The sequence below is a fragment of the Hydractinia symbiolongicarpus genome, chromosome 2 (assembly GCF_029227915.1).
Source record: "Hydractinia symbiolongicarpus strain clone_291-10 chromosome 2, HSymV2.1, whole genome shotgun sequence".
Taxonomy (NCBI): Eukaryota; Metazoa; Cnidaria; class Hydrozoa; order Anthoathecata; family Hydractiniidae; genus Hydractinia; species Hydractinia symbiolongicarpus.
In genome coordinates, this window is record NC_079876.1 from 31,201,969 (window position 1) to 31,225,038 (window position 23,070).

The following is a 23,070-nucleotide window of genomic DNA, read 5'->3' on the forward strand; positions in this document are numbered from 1 at the left end:
GTGCGCGCAATAAATTGTTATAGTCTGGCAATGGTTGCAGCTTTTTCACCACGGACTTCTAGGCTACAACTTGTGGGGCGAAATACAACTTAATACCCATGACTTAACCCTATTCGGTCCGGGTTTTTTTCAATAACTCCTTATTGCTATATTATATGGCTATGAAACTTACTGAGTTTCAATATTTATCTATTAGACACCTGCATGTCACATATTCAGGTCTCCTACATTACTCGAAACTACCCCTAAATATCTCTATGAAATCCTTATAATGGGGAAAATTTAATAACTCCTGTTTTTTTTTGCGATCCACGTAAAAATCGGAAAATATGTTAAATAACTTTTATTGAGCTTTCACAAACTTCAAACAGAATGCAAAAATTCGCTCGGAAACAAAAGTCATTAAATTTTAAGCAAAAAGTGGCATTTTTAACAAATTTCAAGCTTCTGATGACGTCACAGAAAATGTGCTAACGCAAGCAAAAATACATTGCTGCCATTTTGTTGTTTTATGACGTACTATAAGTGTACCAAGTTTGATTCAATTTGAACAATAACAATAAGCTGCTGGACGGGGTGGTTGAGAGGAAAAGACGCGTATCGGAATAAAGATTGGTACATTTGACCGGCACTGACGCGGTTTATCAGAATACAGGGTTGTTTGACCTATCGTTATCCTTTTTGGGAGATGAAATGGCGCACGGGGCACATGTGACTAGACTTATAGGTTAAAGGGCAAGTTATAGCACAGTTTTTCGTTACATGTTAGCCTAGATAGACTTTCTGCACTAAATTGAAATAAGCGTGTTGCTGAGAGATGACAAACACATACATTTATTTACCTACAGGCACTATTTCCGCAACTTTAAACTAAAAATGTGGAATATATGAGGATGGTGTTAACCCAATTAGAAGTCGCATGATCAACTGGATTGATGCAAAACTTACAAAATGAGGGTGCATTTAACGATTGCACCTTCGAAAAAATAATTGGTTGTATTTGCTAGTGTAGTATAAAAACATGTGGAGAAAGACAATTGAAGGACGTTACTTGTATTTTTTATAAGAAACTCACTTCTAAGGTTCAACAGGTCAAATTATATTCGTGCGCACGCACAATTTCTATGTAAACATTTTTCTATGTACATACATGAATACTTTCAGTATATAGCCGATAAAGCCTGGCAAGTTTGTTAAGGACATCTGCCCTCTATTTCCCGCCGATCCCTTACAACAACGTCAGGCAAAATCAGAAAATAAATAGCAACATGTCGTTAAAAAACGAAGTATCTAGAAGAAGGGTAAGCTAAAGGACTTAAAAAGCCGATCGTTAACTCCCCTTACCCTAAACTAACAGCAAAAGACTGTTTTGACTTTTTACACCTTGTCCGACTTCTTATATGTATTTCAATGTTTATGTTTTACAGCTCTGTTGCGGATGCACATTTTATATATATAATTTATAAGAATCTTTTTTTTTTGTATAACAACAGTTTTTAAATGCTAAGCTATATAAAATTATGAAATAAAAAGTTTTTTACTCACAGTTTCTATGTTCCAACTTATAGATTTAGACTTCTTAGATTTCTTCTTTTTTTGTCTGGTATCTAGCTAGTTAAAATAAATTAAAAAGAAAACAGTTTTTTAACTTTAGACTTACAACATAAAAACCCAATTGTAAGTTTAATACTTTATTTAAATTACAATTTTATATTGGTAAAAATAGGTAGACAGGGCTAGCTATAAAGTTCCCTGTTTTCTGCTTTTAACTAGCTAGATTAATTACGAAATTACATTAGTAAAAACTACATTAGTAGGGCAGCTATATACTTTTGGCTAACAATACTCCAGGGCAGTATTTCAATATCAAATCAACAAGTTGATCGTTTCCTTGTTGGTGATTTATATATATATACTGAGTATATAGTAGTAGTATACTAGTAGTATATAGTAGTATATATTATATATATACTAGTTATAGGAATGCTGGGTAAACAGACAACAGCAAAAGTAAAATCAATCTAGCGCAAATTCAGCATACAACGTATATACTAACAGCAGAACAACTTTTTTAGAACATGGACAAGGGACTTTCTGGAACTGAAACTCCATGGTGTAAGTTTTTTGTTTAGGAATAATTTTCCACTTAGATATACAGCGTGTCGTATCCTTAACGTAACGTATTATTTTGGTCTTAATGATCGCAAGATCGAAAATCCTTTGAAATAACCGAATATGTTCGCCCAAATTATTTCCTTCCAAAATCTTATTTAAGGTGTTTATACCTTTATGTGTGGTTTAAGTTTTGTGCTTTGAGTCTGTTTTGTACTCCTTCTTAACCATGAGCATAGATGAATTAGGAAGAGATGGTGTTTAATAATTTATTAAGACTGGGTGATTACTTTAAGGGTAGAAACTGTCGCGTGTTTGGTTCTTCGTTGTTTTCGTTCCCAAATCGATTCCTCAAACACAAATTTATCGAGTGGTATCCAGGACAAGTTAAATCTCAACTTGACAAAAGATATAAGTATTGAAGATATTGAATTTGGGTTGCAGCTGACAAGACTCCAACCCATACATGCCGGTTGGTTGGTCAAGTTCTACAATCACATGACTACTACGGAAGGAGATCGTGGTTGGAAAGGTTCCGGAATCTTTGATGCTATTCAGCTCGCCTCAGAGAAAATGCCATCCATCGATGTTGGGTGATGATGACAGGCAAGTGGATGATAATATTCATCTACTAGCCGTTTGCGATGTCACGGTGTAGAAGAATTTAAATTGTTATGTGCTAGCAAAATTCAGCAATACATTGGTGAAGATGGAGAAACCGATGACGTAACTGACTCTGAGTGATAAGTTGAAGAAAATGTATTAAAAACAATTTTTCTTTTAAAGATTTGTTCTGTTTTTGTTTTTTACTTTAAACAAAGCAAGAAAAAATTGCGAAAGTGTTTTTACGCGCAAATAACTTTTTCTTCGATTCGCAAAACTGCAAAAATTTCGCTTTTTTTGATACGCTAAAGTTTCAGTCTGCAAAAATATCTTTTGTGAGCGTATTGTAAATTGTAATTATAACCTCCTACAAAAAATGAATGTCATTATTGACAAAAAAATCAATATGCTATCCTCTGTATAGTCTTTGTATTATTATTCCTGCTGTCTTCCTGAAAAACTAACATTCCCCTGTTACAATTTTTTTAGTTTATTTTTTGTGTGTCTTTCTCTTCGTTCATTTAAACGATTAACTTTTGAGGCGGCCACTTTGCTCCCGTTTATCTGCGGTTTTGATAACGGATGCGATAGCAGAAATGTTAAAAGTTATAACTGATCGACTAGTTTTATAAATTTCTTGACTGACTAGTCTTAAATATTTTACGCGTACAATCAGTGGCAATAGAGGAAATAGTGCAACCACATATGGAAGCAAATAAACCGTAAACTAGCAGTGACCAATCACATGTCAATTTTTATTATTAGTATAATAAAAAGAGTAACATTTATTTGTTAAAATAAGTCAAACAGGTTTTCAACAGTTTCATTTCGGGAAAATCGTGTTTGCATAAATATTTTGAGATCTAAGTAAACTCGACACTGAAATGAGTTTCATTTTGCCCGAAACAAGAGAATGGAATGAAATGTTTTATTTAAGCCTTGAAATAAAACATAATGTAAAGACTCGTGTAAGAACTACAAAACGAATCAATAAGCTCAATCAATTCAATCCAACATTCCGAAGAATGGGGTATAAAAAGCGGACCACTCAAATGGTCAAGGTGCAAGAAATTATACACACCAGATAGACGTCTATACAATGTTATCTATCTTTATTGATAATTATTTATTTATGATAAATTATCTACCTTTTATTTAATTTGGATGTCCAATATAATGTTTAAGATATTGTTTTTGTCCTCAGTGATCACAAACTTTTCCACCGCCATAAACTCGACTTTCGTGAAGTCAGTAAATCTACAAACGTAAGCATCAAAATAATGAGAATGAAATACGGATGTGCTATGATAAATATTCACCTATATGTACACACCATCCGGATAAACAAGCTGAGTTCATCACTAACATATTGGCGCACATAGTGTAGTGGGTTCGTCTGCGGCACCCAGTTCTGGGGACCGCGGATCGAATCCCGCTCACTGCTTGGCAGTATGTTAGTGATGAACAAAGTAGTTCTTCTTCAATATATCAATATAATGTTCAACTAATTATAGTTCGGCAACATATTGTAAAAAAAAAGGCGCGAAATAACTTAATTATATCCGTCTCACAATCTCAGGTTGTCGGGAAAAGATAAAGTTTTGGATTTCACAACATAATTTTAAATCTCTACGTTATTAGTTGCATACATGTAAGTCTTTCTTTATTGTAAAACGTTAAAGCCAGGCTGTTTTATAAAAATTTCACCTTTTTACCTGCAATCATAGACATCTATAATGAAAAAAGTGATTACAATGGCTGTTTCTACATGAAAATCGCGCATTTGAAATTCATACCTTTGAAATTATTTGCTAACTGTTGTTGACTTCAACAGGACCAATTTTTCCTGAAACCTTCGTGAACCCCGACATGGATTTTTTCGTTGAGCCGGATGCGCTGAAGAATTCCACTAGTAACTTAGTTAACATATCACCATTTTGTCAGTGTTTGAAATAACGAAAATAATGATTTTGGTTCATTAATTTCGTCCATAATTGTGGACTATTATTAAAGTACTAGTCGTTAACCCGTGGAAAAATCCACGGGGTCGCCCGTCGTGTTCGCTCATCCTTTAAATTTACCCGTCGTAACAAGGTGGATAGAAATATATCGCATTTGATATTCGTGCACATTTTAAAAATTTCGTGTTTCCGTTACAAGACGCCGATTTCGCGGACACACAGACAGACGGAATACGGCTATTATTAAAGAGAAGTGTTTTTCAAGGTTGTCCCTCATTGAAAAAACGAAGAAGAAGGCAGGGGGTTATGTTTATTCACATTATCATTATATGCGAACATTATTTTTTAAAGTACTGATACGTAAGTTGTACGTACATTCGTTTATCAAATCAAAAACTCCCCTAATCGAAACAAAAGAAAATTGAAAATAAACTTAATATTTTTGTTGTTATTTTTCTTATTAAGAGATTGCATTTATAAGAGTTTTTATTTATTTATATTAACCTTCCATTTTAAGCTTTTAGGCTATATGATTGGTATACATTTCCCACAACAGTGTAACCTTTTGTTCCAATGAGGAGATTTTCGGTGCGATGGATACCACCCTTGCGTATAATTCCTAAACCAAATTCGATATATTGTTGTGGAACAAAGTATAAGTTTGTGTTGTTTGTGGTTGTTGACGAAGGCTAATTATTTTCAATTAAAAATTAAAATGTAGCTAATGAACTGAGCTGATAAACTAGATCTAATTAACTCGCACATTCGTCACTACCTAATCGTATGCTCTCCTACGCAGAGAATGGAACGCATGGTATATATCACGCATCAACCCTTCGTCCCTACTACCAAGAGTACGGCGGGTTGCAGGGGTTTTATTACTTATGACAGCAAAAAGTTTAGTGTTGATATTTTGTTAGAATCCCATGAAAGGAATAAACTGACATAATATTGTTTGTAGACGTTAACATTAAAAAATAATAATACAGAAAATGTTCCAACATCTTGACTAAATGGAAAAACGAAAAAATCACTAAACTAAAATTTAGAAGAAAAAAACGTTACAAAATATCAAAAATAATTTTAAACTTATTTAAAGAGATGTTATAGCACAACCTGGTTCCCAGTGCGTGTTGTCTCCTTTTTATATTAAGATAGTGACAAAAAGAAGCTGGAAATGAGGTTGGTTATAACAATTCTAATTTAATAGAACTGTTTACGTAGATCTTAAGGTGGTTTTGAGCAATAGTCTGTAGTCAGACAGACAAAAAGAATATTTTCATATTCTTAAATTTTTGATTTGTACCCAAATTAACATCGTCACAAAAAAGAATTATAACTAATCAACATATCCCCGTTTTTTGTTTCCTTTCTTTTTCAATGGAGGAGAGCACAAATCTTATTGTGTGCAAATTTAGTCTGCGTATCGCACTGAAGCAATTACGACAAAGATGGAGGCTACAATCAAGCCTTATCTCAATCTTGTAATTGGATTCAAGAAAGTTTTTTATTTGCAATCCTTTAGACGGAGCAATCTCATTTTACTTTGTTATCACACAGCTGGCTTGCTTACTAGAGAAGATTGTTGTTCCTAAAAGTTCTGAAGCATTTTATGTAAGAGGAAGTGAATCCAAAGAATATTAATGATAATATAATATATATTTAATGATAATTAGAGAGATATTATATGTTGTTGTCACATTTAATGAACTCGTATTGGCATAGTTAAGAAGCGGGACGAAGAAGATACTTTTCACGAATTGTTTTCCACAGGAAGACATCAGCATGACTCTTCGATGTCTTATTGTATTGATGCAATTTTATTTGGCCGGTAAGTACCATCTTTTTTAAGAAAGTGAAATCATTAATTCGAATTCGGTGAAGCCCGTGCGTATGCGCGGTTTAAGGCAGACAAATAATATACGATAGGTGCGCTACATACAAGTGTTCTATACAATAATAAAAATGTTGAGAATTGTTTTTATTAACAACAGTTTGACCAGGTTGCTAATTAGGGAACTGTAAACTAAATGTTTAATGTCAATGCCTAATATTTACCACGTCCGCTATTTGCAGACTTGGTCATACTTGCGTCGCGCGTGTTCTGTGATAATGATATGTAAAAAATGATTTTAATTCTCAAAAATACATGCTGCGTTGTTGTAAAATTATGAACAAACAGCTTACACACTCTATAGCTGTTTAAAAATATCCACTCAAATTTATTATCGAATTATAAGTTCTCTTTCTTCAAACCCCTGACAACATAAAAAAATAAGTTTACTCACATTACAGAGAGATTATATATTTAACTGCACAAGTAAAGCCAAGATGGCGGGCTTGTTGTGAAGGCACGCTTTTTGTTCTCAACAGCCGCAACAGGGCGTAGTGCAAAGAGGATGTTTGGTTGGTTTATTAGTTTTTTATTCTGTTTTAGTGAAAAGGAGTTAAAACGGCTAGCAATGTGGAATAAGAGGAAGGCTCAGGATAAATACAGAATAAAGGAAAAGTTTTGCCCATTTTTTCCCAACAAAGGTTTAACAACTAAAAAGGGGTTTGTTAAAAAATGAAAGTGAATGAGCGCTTATTTCTTACTTAATGATATCATCGCGTATAATGAACATGCCCAAACTGTAAGTTACGAAGAGGTCCTTTCGATGTTAAATATGAGTTACGGAAAGGTATTTTCTAAAGTATAAGTTACGAAGAAGTGTTTTTAAAAGTATGAGGTACGAAGAGGTATTTTCGACGCTAATTATAAGTTACGGAGTAGCTAACACTTCTATGTTTGTCGGTGAAGTGTTTCTGATTTCACTTAAAAGTCCTAATTAATATTATTACTCCTTTTCCTGTGAAATTCTTCGTGGTTTCTGCCGTGGTTTCTGTCGTGGTTTGAAAACCTGACATTTATACAGTTGCAATTAATCCAATTGTCTATTACTCATTTTTTAGGAGATAGGAAATACTAAATCAAAAACATTCAACTGCGGGAGAGTTTATATGTATTCTGAACTTCAATTAAAAAAATTTTTTAAAAATTGTTAGATTTTAAAAGATATTCATGATATGAAATAAATAACGTATTTCTTACTAGCACAAATTTCGTTTAAAATTCAGTGATTAAAGATCCTTAGATAAAACAATTTGTTACTTTGGACCAAAAAAGTTTATAGTCATTTTAAGCAGCTAAATGAGAATACAAGTTTGAAGAAAAGTGATCACGTACTTTAAGTTTAAAGAGTCACGGGGACATTGTATAAGAACACTGTATATTTGTGAGTACATTGCTAGTCTACCATATTGAAAATGAATTAAGTTAGCGCAGTGTCAGTAAACTTCTCTGTCATGACAAATAACTTTCACTAAAGTCGAAAGTTTATCACATGTTTCCTAACTCTTTCCAAATCTATATTATGATACCCGTATACGTCTGTCTGTCACGCAAAATGGTACCGTAAGTAGCGAGACGCACGCAATGCGATAAAAAATAGACAGGCGAATCCGTATATTTCCACGGGCCACCGACTAGTAATATAAGTTACTAGAATATAATTTAATATGATATAATCCCAATCTTTTTACATTTTTGCGCTAATAATAGAATTCCCGCGTTTCAATCAATTTTTTCGGAAAAAGTCGCTAGAATAAAAAGTTGACGGTTTTTGGCAGTCATTTTAGAAGTTCTTAATCCTTTTTCACTTTGTTTATAAATTACTATTTACCATGAGCCAAAACAACAATAGATTGTCTAAGTAGATTGGCAAAGTTATGTTATCAAGAAGTTGTTTTATGTTTGATCAAATGCAAGTAATTAAGATACCATTATGCTGTTAATTTAATCAATCTGTGTACTAATTAGTGTCGCCGTTCGAATGCTTACGTCAGCAAACAAACAATTCTTATTCTATTCATACAGAACATTTTTATATTATATCGTCAATAGCAACAATTTCGCTATCTTGGCGCATATCTGTATAATGTGACAGCTACTTCTCCAGAGTTAATTGCATGCGCTGGTCACATGTTTGGTTGTTAAAGCTACAGCCAATACCTCACTCACCACCCTTCCCCTCCCTTACCAAATATAAAGCACTCCTTCCTCAATGATGCCTTTACTGGAGGGTAAGAAGGTTACAAAAACCAAGCTTATGTTTAAAGGGTTATATGAGAGGTGTGTATGACGGATAACAACTGTCATACATGCTAACAACCGCCATACACCTCAGCTTAGCCTCCTGTCTAATTTACAATGACAACAGAAATAAAATGAAACATTTCATCGTTGCAGTTATTTTATCATTGTTGTGTTCCTGTGTGGTGGTAAAGTTAAATGTACAATCATACGTTTGTTTGGCCTTAAAACTATTTTTTATAGAAAACAGAACAGTTACTCAACCACCCTCAAAGCACATGTCGTTTCAACAGATGCAGGCTAATTTATTATCGTTTCCGTATATGACTGTTACCATGGAAACCTCACTTTAAGGCCTCTTGAATTGTGTTAGATTTGTTTCTTCCGAATGATTAAGAAGTTATTTTTAATTCATTTTCTGCAACTGTCATGGAGGGGCGGGTGTTAAAAGATAAGGGGTCAGCCCTCGGCATAGAAGATATTTGTTACCAATTATATTATCTCGCTTATCTGTTTTTTTCTTTCCGTTTAATTTGACCTTATTTTCTGATCACATTCTTATCCCATGTTTTGTAAGAATTGGTAACAAATCACGAAATATAACGAAGTCGTTCTTTAATTGATTTATCTTTGAGCCTGTTTAAAGTTTTTTGGTATATATTTTAAGTTTTTTGGTTTCGACAGGAGACTCGTTTTCGTTAAGTCAAAAAATACTTTTTACTACAACCCAATAAATTTTTTCGTCTTCTGAGGTCGAGTTAAAAGAAGAAAAGTTGTGAATAGATTTTTTATACGAGCTTTTGATAAATTTCCTTACGTTTTTATTCTTCAGTTAAAAACGTAATAAAAACAATGCTAAAAAATTACTTTAAAAAAAGCGCATCAGCTGTTCTGATAAAGAAACGTATATGTGTATATGACAATCAGTGATAAAGAATTATTCATAATTTTAAAAAGAAATCATACAGGGATAACATTTGATTTTCAAATATTCTTCTGTTCACCATGACAGGAATATATTTGGATTTCAATTTATTTAAACATAGTAACGTTTTAATCTTTTACTAAAGGACACAATACTAACACATTCTTGTTACAACCCTCTAAAGTATGGCGTATTACTGTCCTTTTTAATCTACGTTTACATAATTCATCCAACATCATCAACATTGATGTCAACGTATTCAAATAGAATTGTTGTTTTTGTTAATATTTGATATTCTTTGGATTTGATGAGCTTTAGATAACGTCAAGAAAGGGGGCGTCATTTTTTATGAATATTAATTGAGCTTGTGTCATGACAACGATAAATGAACAGGTTCTGATTGGTGGAAATTTAGAACAAATTAAGAATGTTCTAGGCTTAGTAGTGAAAAATTTTTTCAACACAAAAAATATTTAATTGAAGTACTATTTATTGGTAATTGTTCAAAACAACACTGGTTTAATACTTTGCATATCTTGAAAAATGAAAAAGAAGAACCATTAAATTGTTTCTCGAGCTACATGAACAACGAAAGCAATGAGAACTATTTTATTTGCAGTTAGGGCTATGATCAACGGACAACGTCTAATATTGTAAAAACCTCAAAATCAGTCACATTAAAAAAATTGTAATTTATCATGTTGCGTGCGTTTTTGTGGATCCCCTCCAATTGAGAAGTTTTCACTATAACAACTTAAATGAATTTTTCACTTTTTGATAAAACACATCGCCACCTTATATCAAATAGACCAAAAACCCTGATGACATATAGTAACTTATAAAGTCACAGACATAATGAAACTCCGTTCTCAGATACTTTATTTGGATACCTTTCCGAAGACAAATTGTTCAACATTTTACCTCTTTTGAGAGCGCCTCTTTTCAAAGTAGAGGTCAAGAGGAGAAACTTATATAAATCAGTGTTTTCAGCTTCGTTACCAGGGCTCTTACCGTCCAAAAGTGTGGGGAAGGAAAAACGCTCTTGGGGCTTTTTCAACTTTCTAGCATTCTAAATTTATTCTAAAAAAAATTGAGTTTTGATTTGAAAAAAACCTGGAAGGTAAATAAAGATTTTACGAATACTAATAATAATAAACAATATTGTTAGAAGACATAATCCTCTCTCAGACTGCTTGGCAAACTTCGCAATGAATCATGGGATATGTAAAAAAATTGTGAGTGCGTGTGTGTTGTAGGCGACTAGCTTTGGCGGGGATTAAACATCATCAGAATTGTTTGAGAAGAGATCAAATAAATGTTTGAATATTTATACATCTAAGCCTGTATTGACATATCGAGACAATGTAATTAAGTCTGGATAATTAAGTCATAGTTTAAAACAGCGGGGTTTTGTCTTATAACTAATAAATGTATTTATTTGTCATTATAAATGTATTCACTAATTTATTTTATGTAATTTTTTATTCTTTTTCTAAAATTCGTTATAATATTAGTGAGGTAATTCGGTGATTTTTTTGACCAGTACGACAGCGAAGAACTTAGTCTATTATTTATCAGCAGTTTTATAATGTCTCCTTTGTTCTTAAAAATGATCATCAATGACCAGTGAGTCGTATTAACATTATGATTTGTCTAATGGCAACTTTCTATTCCTTTTTGTTATTATATTGTTTCTGAAAAACGAGAGATCGCCTATGATCTGGCATTTATACTTCAGTTTATAAAATTTAAGTTCTGATTTTATTGTTGTTGTCATGGTGATGCAAAAATGCCCAGTCAAGTCGGATATTTTAGCATCCACATGTTACTTTGCTTCTCATGTTATTTATTTATTTATCTATACTTTAATCTAAAGATAACATCTTTGATAAGCGTACCTCATGAGTTGAAAGAGAGAGATTGGACATTAGGCCCACTTTTTCACGCAATGCCCGATATGTGATAAGGACTGGGCACCCTTTTTTCATGTGGTGCCCAACATGTGATAAGTACTCGTTGTTGGAAGTTGTTTGTTGTCCCGACGCGGTCGTTATGAACTGATCTTTTTCGGGGTTGTTTCATCACAGCTGTGTACCACACTCTCCCCTTGGGGTGTAAATTAAGTTATGCAAAATGTTAATGAAAAAATGAAAAGTTGTTAATTTTTTTGTTTATGTTACGAAGGAGAGATAACGGTTTAAAATTATAATGTAAACATTCGTAGCTTTCTTTTAAAGGTTTGTTTGATTTGCTTGTTTATTAGTACGAACCATGCTCGGATATCATGTAAGGTGTTGTGGTTAATAAAATTATTAGCACCTTCGAACTTGTGAGTTGGACTTGCACGCGAACTCGCTCTAATCCGATACTTGCTTCTTCATTAGAAATAAATATTAAACTATTTATTTTGCTACTAAAAATCTAAATAATATTACATTATACAACCTAGTTACCATGCCCTTAAACAATACGACAATGTGTACGGCAAGTCTTTGTCGTATACATAAATAAATTGAAAACTGAATCAATGTTTTTTCTTTGTATTAGCAAGGCAAATCACAAAAAATAAGCAAGGCAAAATTTATGAGAACCATTTAGCTTTAGCGAGTTGTGATAAACCTTGTACCGAGTTCTTTTAAGTCAGATGTGCTCTATTAATTTTGTCTCGATTGCTTTAGCATTCATATGTGCATGATTGAGTTTGCCTCGATCGGTATATCTGTTTATTTACTCTGTGTGCTTCTGTTGTTTTAACCGTGCAAACATTTGCGCTAAAAACATACAATACAATTTCTCAATTTCGAACGTCGTATAATATCCAACATTGTTCGCATAACTTTGAAATATGATAAGGCTACACACACTGTGTGATACTTCGTCAGATAAAGAAATTGAAATGTTAAGAAGGACAACACAGAATTTTTATCCTTAGAACAGATAAATGTTTTTGAACATGCGTTTTGGAATTTTCATATGTCTTGGTGAGTGCAAAAGATATTTTCTCTTTATATTTTGATGTGAAAAAAAAACTTGAAAAATTATTTTTAACCTTTTGAAGTGTTTATTCTGAAAATTATTTTTTTTATCTGAATTGAAGTAGAATTTCCTGAACTGTAATGTTGAGGTTACTTGAACACAAAAGCTTTTAGAAAAAGAAATTTGATATTCTCATGTTGCGAATTTACAAATTAATTATTTGGAGCTCATGTTGCCATTTCACGAAATTAAGTATTATTAATATTAAGTATATTATAAATGCATCGAAAATGCGCACGCTTTAAAAAATTTTCCCTCTTAAATAATCTTTACTGCTAGCAAGAACAGTTCAATAAGTACTCGACGGTTTAGTGTCCAACTTTGATGAAATGATTGGAGTAGAAAGACGAAACTCAAACAAACCTTCGAGCAGTTGAATTTTTGTGTTAGAACAAAAAATAAAGATTTAAAATGTATTATTAATATTTTTATTATGCACATCAAAGATCTTAATCTTTCATTTTTCAAAATTCCCTCTTTATTTGAATGAGCGTCCTCCACCGCCCTTTATTTGATTTAGCGCCCTACTTGCTCTTTTCGATTCGATACGGTGCTCATTAGTATGCTTAAGGTAGGGCGCTCTTATTTCTAAAGAGTTCAAAATCTATGCGCGCTGTATAAATAAATTTGTCCTGACACCAAAGAAATCTTCTTTAAAAAAGGTATTGAGGGAATTTGTATAACAAGACGCAGAAACACGACAGCAACAGTGTAATGGATATTATTTATTATTTCGTGAAGAACAATATTTTTCTACTTTTTCTTTTAGCATATATATTTCAAAATATTTTTTTCAGTAGAATTTCTTCCCCCTTTTCAACGAGTTTATTTACAGACAAACTTTAACGTGTGCTGAGTGAACACTTTGCGGGTAAGAAGTGAAATCTCTTTACCGGTGATTATTCGCACAGTTGTCTCGTGTGACAGACCCATAAAAAAACTGACATGCAGACTATTCACCGCTACCATCAAAGGGAGAGAACAACACGCGTGTTTCGTCATGTCGCCATTTTAAGTCACGCGCCTCGTTTATTAACATTTGAAAACAGTTTTGTTTTACAAACTACGCAAACGAAATATTTCACGACACTTTAACTAAAAGGGGACCACTAAATTCTACGGATGCACTTCAAGTGTGTACTTCACATCAGAGTAAGAAAAGTTGATTGTTCCTTCTTTTTGTTGCACCTAGGAATGGTGCAACTCTTTGCACCATTCCTAGGTGCAACAAAAACAGGTGCTTGTGTGTAAGGCATTACACAATGCCGAGAAAAGGCGACGCGAAAGGTTTACATAAATGACACCAGCGTAGGAGAGTGAACAGGTAAAGTGTCGCAAGTTGAACAAGCATATTGTTTACCTCATTTTAAAGACGTCGTTGTGGTAACGACCATCCTCGTCCCCAGGGTCTGATAACCATTGAACCGTTCTTACGGAGCGTCAAATAAGTCAAAAATGAAAATGTGATGGAGGGGAAGTTTTCTATATAACTGAGATAAGCCACTACTCACATGTCGACCACATGTCCAAAATATGGAGAATACCCTGTATACTCTGACAACAGCAGTAAAGAGAGCGTTAATAAGAATTACAAAGTACCTGGTTGAAGCCTAGCTCGAGATCAGAGTTTTTGCCACGCTTTTTTTATCCCTTTTGAATCCTTTATTGTCAGTTGTAAAAGTTAAGAAATAAACATCTGTTTTGTAGGTTTACTTTTGTGGTTACCCGTTCATTCATTTATTTATTCATTTATTTATTTATGGATTTATTTATTTATCTGGCGCAACTGATTCGTAGTGTAAAAAGTGTAAAACTTCGTTTTTATGAAGCAAGCAAACGCACCTCGTATGTAAACATTGTATGTTTTCAAGATTCTATTGATGATACGATATACGATTTGAGATGAAAAAGATTTTATCATCAGGCCTGTCATTTTTCGAGCCAGCAAGATTTTCAAATTTAAATCTTGTTAAAAATGAATTAACAGATGTTTTTTACACGTGATCATGTTGTGAAAACAAATTGGACAAACTAACAACCAATAACAAGCTTAGACGAAAGTAATGAGAATCCTCCGTGCAATGCGCATGCGCTGGTAGATAAGTAATCGTCACGATCTTGATAGTAGTCAATATTAAAGAGAATAAAGAGAGAAAAAAACCTCCGCGTGGTCTATTTCCCATTCATGAAGTTTTGTGTGTAAGACCTTAAAATCAGAGTTCTTAGGTTCCACGACAATGGTGAGGGCTGGCCCGCCAATTATACCCCTCGACCTTCTCGAAGTAATAAAAAAATAAAAAAAATTAAAATAACTAAATTAACCATGTTGAGGTTTATCCCGCTCCCCCGCTTTGGGTTAACGTATGGGTAAAGTTTTAGCTTTCACATTGGTAAGTGAGGCAGATTTGAGACACACCTTGTGTAACATATTGTCAAGTACCAACAACAGTTTTATTAAAGCACAAAGTCTCCTTTCGCAACAAATTTTAAATTAAAAATTATATCTTGAGCTGATATAGCTATCTGATGATAGATTAAACCCTCGAATACTGTGCGGGCCGCCTACTGTGCGGACCGTTTAACTCTTTCATCTGATCGTTTTATATTTTGACTCATTTTTTCTCGAAATAATTTCAAACGTCTTTGCGCAATTTCTAACAACCTATAAATTCACCACATTAAACTTTGAAAAAACAAACTCTTTCGAAGTTTATAAAACTTTATTTTTAGCTAAGAAGGTTCAGAATTCTTAAAGGTGTCATACCACAAGCCGTCATGCTGTACTGATATATTAATAAAGTACTTTTTTACCCTTATAATAAATCCATGGTAGTGCGTAAGTAGCTACTCACAGCTACAACATCGGTTCACGGCCATTGAAATACACAGACGTACGCGAGCATTAGTAATATAGACTATTCGTTAGCCCGTGGAAGGAACTCTTGTCACAACAAAGTAGATAAACTATATCCCGTTTGCTATTTCGTGTGTCTGTAGCACGAAACTTTTTTTGTGCACACACAGAGTACGAATATTAATATAAGAGATTCTCTAATACTTTTTAACAACATTTTTCTTCTCAGGGTTAAGCGGTTTAGAAATATATCTTCGTGTTCTTTTTACCACATTGTGAAAAACGTCTGCAGTAAATTTCGTGCAAGTCATTAAATCGCACTTATTTTGCGGTGTGTCTTAATGAGGTGGGTGGGGACTTTTATCTCCCACGTTTGCTCTCACTTTACACGCGAAGCCCAGTAATGAAATTGAAAAAATATTTTTCTATAGGATAAAAAAGCTTTAAGCTAGATCATATTGTCTGTTTTGTTATCAAAAACGAAGCGTGTTTCATCTCTAATTTTCAAATGCTTTTAGATTCGTAAGGACTAATCACACCTATAATGGCTTCTTTGCAGCTTCGTTCATGCTGCATTAATGGAGGCGTCTATTTTAGTGAATAAGGGCGGTCTGTTCATTTGAACAGACTCTTGTTGTAGACACAAACTCATGCCACAATGAAAGCTTTTGTAAACAAACTCATGCCATAATGGCAGCTTTTGTAAACAAACTCATGCCATAATGGCAGCTTTTGTAAATAAACAGAATCTGCAATGTTTAAACAACGACAATACTCTACAGTGAAGGATCAACTTTCTTATTTTGCATCTTGCTGTTCTGGCAGTTGACTGTGTGTAAATGACGACATAAATTGATCTTGCATTGAAATTCTCTATTTTTTTATTTTTCCAGTATTTACTTCTGACGTCGTTTGTCTAAATGTAGCTAAACTTTAAAAATAATGATAAAAATTATTGTGGAGTTCTACCGGTTACGAATTCTGTTGAAGCTTAGGCAAATGTTCTATTTATAAACTCAGCAGAGAAAGTTTGCCTTTTTTATTATAGCTATATAAACGACACTTTTCGCCTGAAATTTTTCGTCAGTTAAAATTTTTTGTCAATCTGTAACACTTGATAAGCAACGGGAATGATGTACGGTGAACGCACACATCGATTCGTGTTCGATTCATGTTCGATTCATGTTCGATTCGTGTACGTAAAACTCGATGTAAATTTTATTGTACACATTTGGTTTAAAGAAAAATAAAGAAAGTAAAATAAAAATTATGTCGCCGATTAACAGAAAATATATTTTATTTAGTTCTGCTGTTGCTGACTGTGCGGGCATCTGCAGGCAACTTTTATGACAAGCTATCATCAAGGTAAGTTCGATTTCTTGCGACACCACCGTTTGATGTAGTCGAGACGAAATGACTTTGGCGTCTAAAATAGTCGAGACGAAATGACTTTGGCGTCTAAAATGATCGAGACGAAATGACTTTGACGTTTGATATAGTCGAAATGAAATGATTTTGACGTTTGGTATAGTCGAAATGAAATGATTTTGACGTTTGGTATAGTCGAAATGAAATGATTTTGACGTTTGATATAGTCGAAATGAAATGATTTTGACGTTTGATATAGTCGAAATGAAATGATTTTGACGTTTGGTATAGTCGAAATGAAATGATTTTGACGTTTGATATAGTCGAAATGAAATGATTTTGACGTTTGAAATAGTCGAAATGAAATGATACATTAAACAAATAGGATGATGTAAAAATTACTGAAGCTTGATAACAAATTTGTCTTTGATGATTGCGCCACAATTGGCGTTTGTACCGCCCCGTTTTGTCCATTTTTAACGTTCTTTTACAAAAGAGTGTGTGCCCATCTCTAATTAGCAGACATCATCAGTGGTAAAAGATTTGTCCACTAATTAATGTTTCTGCTAATTGATTGTCCATTTATCAAAAAGATTAATATAAATGTTTGACTATATTTTTGTTCTTGTTCGTTAATTAGAAGTTTCCTCTAACTGGGGTGTCCTTTAATTAGAGATTCCACTGGATAGCTTATATCAATATATCTACCCTCCATCCCTGAGATTCTTATTTTTATGATTTCTTGTCATTTCATCGAAAAGGTGCAAAAGCTCTAAAATATAAAGTGAAATGTACCAATATTTTTTTTAACTCTTCAGCTCCAAACATGGTAGCTGCCAGCTCTACAATGGAACTGTATGCTCAAGATATCTTGCTGGCAAAATTATCTATTTACAAGAGGGAAAATCTGTTGAACATATAGAGAAGAGATTGACTCGTTGGTTCAAAAAAAGTAAGTTTTGTGTTTCGTCGTACTGTTGGAAGGATACGTATGAGACATATGTACAAAACAATATAATAAGGCAACAGACACGTACACATGCTAAACCTTCTGCCATATGTTAACTTCTGCCTACTCCTCAACAACGTTCCCTGGATTCTCTAATATTAGGTAGCTTAATTTACCAAAAACAGTGCATAACGAAATCTACCATTTTTAGATCGGAAGACACGTCAGATTGGTCGAGAATGCTGGCCGCATGCGGAAGCATTAACCTGTATGCACTTCTACCCAGAATGCAACATAGCACAAAATGCACCAATCAAGACAACGTTATGCTCTTCGCATTGCTCATTTTTGAAACAAGGCATCTGCAAAGGAGAATTTAAACGAGCAAAACATTCATCGTATCTTCAGAGGTTTATTCCTCTCTGCGAAGAAGTGTCTTTTATTGAAGATTCGAAAGGAGAGTTTTGTTTCTTTCTACCCACATTCGATTTGAAAAAAGGTGAGCTGGTCTTTGAATTGTAGTTTTAATTTTGTTTATTTATTTCACAGTATGTTTCTTTGGTATACCATCTTGCCCTTTTCCACTCCTATCCAACGCCCGACCTTTTTACGCCATTAGTCACTGACGTTATTTTATAAATATCTACATTAAACTCTCATAAATATATACATTTAGGAATTGACCAATTTAACACCGCGATGTAAAAATCTACTCTCAGAATGGTCAATACGGTTATAGACGAGTTAAGGGTCGTTGTCCTGAATACTTAGGTATAATTAAAACATTTTCTTATTCAAGGTCCAGTTATATATGCAGAGAAAAAGAAAAGGTTCTACAGCACAGAGGGAAAGACAGCAGAGTTAAAATGCATCTTTGGAATTAAAAACTTTGTATGGACCAAAGAGACAAGCATGATGATAACAGAAGGCACCTGGTATAGACATAACAAAAGAGTGATTGGAAACAAAAGAATGCGAACAAGAACAAGACAGAAAGGGAAAGCGAGGTAAAAAAATATGTTATTTCGTAACTGTTCAATTTCCTTACTAACCTTGATTAAAGAAACCCACCCCGACTAAAAATGAAAAGTAAGAAATTCAAATTAACCCTATCTTAATTTCTTTATAAATGTTTGTACTCTTTGTTTATTAGACTCTTTATGTTGTTAAAAATTCATAAAGTCAGTCGAAAAGATCGCGGCAACTATCGCTGCATGATCACTTTCGGTAACAAAACAGTTCGTGGGCATGCACAGTTGATTGTGAACAATCGAGAGGTTGTTGTTCGACCAATCAAAGGAAAGTGTACGTCTTACAACGGTGGAGTGTGCTCGGCTTATTTCAACACCGAGGAAGGAAATAACGTGGTTTACGAGGAAACAATGAACCCGATACATCTAGTGAACACGCAGTTAGAAGAATTTATAAAGAAGCTAAAGAGCTCAAAAGAGGTATCTGAAAGGTAAGAAACTTACAATTTTAAAATAGTTACGAAATCAGTGGTAGACTTTTTAATTTAATGGCTTACACAAAATTCAATGTTTTGATAATGGGTTGAAAACAATGAATTTTTACGCTCATTCCTGTATAGAGAAAGACCACAGGATTTAAATAAATCTACTTGAAGTAACGAAATATTTAAAATTAAAAAAAAGAGATTTCGGTATCTTTTAGATCTTTTTTAAAATTCGTATGAATTTCAATAATAGCCAATGTTCCCACTTTTTACCTATACTGTCATACTATGCTCCAGCTGTCTAAGAAAGATTGCTTGTTTTTTCAGGTGCAAAGAATTCGGCCAAGCTGTTCTCTGTTACAACAAGTTTAAAAAATGTCACAACGAAACATTGAAGGTTACACCAAGCCTTTGCCGAAATGATTGTCACTTATTCAGAAACAAATACTGTAAAAAGGAACTGGAGTTGATCAGTCAGGAAAAAGCTATTTTGGCGATGTATTTTCCCGATTGTGATGTCTTACCTGAACCAAATCCAGACTGTATTCCTTTATCGAGTAAGCATGACAATTCACACTCTTCTAGAGGCGTTACGTGTGCAATATTTCGGCTGCTTCTTCATGTCACTAACACTACCTGATATTTAAAAACATATTTTAAAATTTTCTTTAAGAAATTTTATTAAAATCTATTCGAATTTGAGTATTTTTAAGAATTTGATGTCGGGACATAAAATTCTCACAGATGTTGAATTTTATTCAAACTTTTTGATTTAGACAATCCAACAATTACAAAGAAGAACAGCATCCATAATGATGTGACTGGTAAGCTGTGGATAAACGTTATCGAATTTGCCCCAAAATTTGAAACATTAATAATAGCAAATATTAAAACAGAATGACCAATCAATTTAAAGTCCATATTAATAAACGTCCCTGTAAAGGTGTAAGTAAAAACTTAATTAAATGTCAACAATAAAGCATTACTTTCTTCTTATTAAATAGAAATGCATTGCTACGACGAAGACTCGCCAACAAATTATCTAGGTTCCGTTTCCATGACACAAACCGGACTATTATGCGACAATTGGCGTCATTACCCTGGCTACACCGACATTGACCACGACTACTGTCGAAACTTTGGCGAAAACCGTCCATGGTGTTTTGCTAATGGAAAGAAAAAATACTGCAGCATAAAATCGTGTCGTCCGACATGCTATAAAAACCGCGGCGATGATTATTACGGCAAGGTCTCGTATTCGAAGTCGGGGAAAAAATGTTTGCCGTGGAATCGTGTCGCTGAAGACTTCTTGCAAAGCAATATTGACCATTCCTACTGTCGGAATTTTGAGAATGACATGGAAGCTCCGTGGTGTTATGTTAATTATCAAAAGACAAGAGAACTGTGCGACATACCAAAATGTGTTTCGAAAGGTATATAACTGATATATTTTCTTCTGGCAGAGTTTAAGTTTTAATAAAAATTAAGAATTACCTTGCTTTTTCTCCAAAGAGAGGGATGAAACATTGAAACTAAGCTGTCTGTCTCATCCCAGAGATCTCCAAAATGGAAATCTTTGCACCAATTTTTTTGTGGTGGCAAAATAGGATACACACCAAACCAAATGTTACTTGAGAAAATATGCTTAAACTTTTAATTGCTTAATAAAATAAATTCAGTACTAAATTTACTTCGCGTAGCCAACAGTTGCCATATTTTTTGAAAAGCAATTGTCCACTACCTATAATTTTTTCGGTTTTAGTTCAAAAATCAAACACTTCCGTTTCACTTGTGGTTTACATAGTACCAGCTATCGTTGGCGCAACTGCCGTCCTGTTTTCGCTGTTCCTGTTTATATTCTATATGAAAAACAAAAAGCTTTTAAAGATGAAGAAGTCAAACGAACTAATGATATGTGAAAGTGAAACAATGGATACACCAGGGGTAAACACACTGTCCACAACAGGAAGTGTCGAATATAAAAAAGAATCACCCACGATGGAGTGTATGGAATTATTGGAAGCTCCTCCGGTGGAACACAAAGCTGCTAATGGAAATAAGAAGGTAAAGAGCGGAGATTTTTGCAAAGTTGTAGGATGCGGGATTTTTTTGAAATTGTAAGGCAGATTTCAGTGGCAAGAACCTAAACTTTAATTTTAAAGGCCAGAACTAACTTTACGAGACCGAAAATGGTAATTCATGCCGTTTAGATTCGCAGAAAAAAATGAAAAATTCTTTCCGGCGTATTGTTTTTGTTGTTTTTTAACTAACCTTTTTTCATTAATAAAAGTGCTTATATAACTTATAGTTCCAAAGCGTTCCTGAAGTAAAAGAATCGCGTTTTGCAAACTTGGTGAAAATTGGTGATTGTAAACTTGGGCAGCTATGGCAAGGTGAATTTGTGGAAACTAAAAACAAAATGATACCGATTGTGATGAAGAGAATCAAAGCAGAAACACGTGCGAATGTAATTAGCGAGTTTCGACTTGAGATGAATATGTTACGAGCTTTACGACATCGAAACCTACAGAATATTGTGTGTGTATCGACAATGAGCGAAGTACCTTTCATAACGTTCGAATTTAAACAAAAAATGGATTTAAAAGAATTCTTAAAAAGTAACAAAACCGAGGGTCAGGATTTTATATCCCAAAGCATTTTTCAAATTGCGTCTGGTCTTGAGTATTTGCACAATCATCGAGTTTTACACAAAGACTTAGCCGCGAGAAATTGCTTCATAACACAATCCGGACATATACGTATTTCAAAAAGCGAACTTGGCATGTGTCGATATCCGGAAGACTACGTACATATACCGATGTTAGGTAGAGCGCCGGTACGTTGGTTATCACCGGAAACATTACAAACCGGAGAATTTAGATCTGCAACGGACATATATATGATGGGCGTAGTCATTTGGGAGTTATATTCGAATGGCCATGTACCGTATTCGAATTTCACCAATGAAGAAGTTATAGATCACGTGATAGAAGGTAAAAGACTACAGCAACCATCAAACTGCACAATGTCAGCGTGGCATTTCGTTGAACAATGTTGGGCGTTGCCCATCTGTCATCGACCACCTATTACAGTTATCAAAGAAAACTTTAGACAATATACGCCGACCACCCAGGGACAAGATGCAAACAACAATACTAGTAATAAGACTTGTTAGCACGTTTAACGCCGGTCCCTGTTTTATACCGGTCCTTATTTCACACCGGGTTCTATTTGTCCGATAAGTATTGAGAGAAAAAAACACAGCTCTTTTATTAGTAAAGTACCTTTTAAGAAATTAACTTTTTTTATTTCAACAGTTTTTTTTAAAAAGTTGGTTGTAAATATATAGAATATAGTAAGATGGTTTTTATTTTCCTGTTTATATTTATAAATAAAGTTATTCCCAATATTTGATTCGCTGGTATTTCCACGTCATTAGAGCTCGAGTATTAGCCTTGAGTTTCTAATACATTACACGAGTGCTTAGGAATATTCGCATTGCAGGCTAAACGTCACACTGATCTTTAGATATTAGCACCCTCCGGTCACCAACGTTTCTCGGTATTTTTGTCTTTTTGACATTAGCGAGAGGGTGGATTCCACCACTACTAGCTACCTTTTCTAAACAATAAAAAAAATCAAAAAAATGCAATTTTTAAGTTTCGTAATCTACT

General features: G+C 33.8%; 1 protein-coding gene across 2 annotated transcripts; it reads left to right on the top strand.

The window, feature by feature from the left end:
- Nucleotides 1–6,116: 6,116 nt before the first annotated feature.
- Nucleotides 6,117–22,805, top strand: LOC130630664 (inactive tyrosine-protein kinase transmembrane receptor ROR1-like). 2 transcript variants are annotated; one of them, XM_057444239.1, is made up of 11 exons: nucleotides 6,117–6,507; nucleotides 16,928–16,988; nucleotides 17,810–17,943; nucleotides 18,152–18,439; nucleotides 18,740–18,947; nucleotides 19,094–19,402; nucleotides 19,724–19,953; nucleotides 20,173–20,220; nucleotides 20,401–20,829; nucleotides 21,159–21,460; nucleotides 21,705–22,805. In XM_057444239.1, exons 1-11 carry the CDS (start codon nucleotides 6,462–6,464, stop codon nucleotides 22,569–22,571), a joined length of 2,922 nt encoding a protein of 973 aa, XP_057300222.1. In that variant the 5' UTR covers nucleotides 6,117–6,461; the 3' UTR covers nucleotides 22,572–22,805. The 2 variants fall into 2 exon arrangements, with proteins under 2 accessions (XP_057300222.1, XP_057300223.1); XM_057444240.1 differs by lacking the exon at nucleotides 6,117–6,507 and adding an exon at nucleotides 12,395–12,714.
- The last annotated feature ends 265 nt before the right edge of the window (nucleotides 22,806–23,070 follow it).

Coding starts and splice junctions, on each gene's coding strand:
- LOC130630664 (XM_057444239.1), top strand. CDS start 6,462: ATGACTCTTCGATGTCTTATTGTATTGATGCAATTTTATTTGGCCG. Junction 17,944..18,151: donor GACTCGTTGGTTCAAAAAAA/GTAAGTTTTGTG, acceptor TACCATTTTTAG/ATCGGAAGACACGTCAGATT. Junction 20,221..20,400: donor CATCCATAATGATGTGACTG/GTAAGCTGTGGA, acceptor CTTATTAAATAG/AAATGCATTGCTACGACGAA.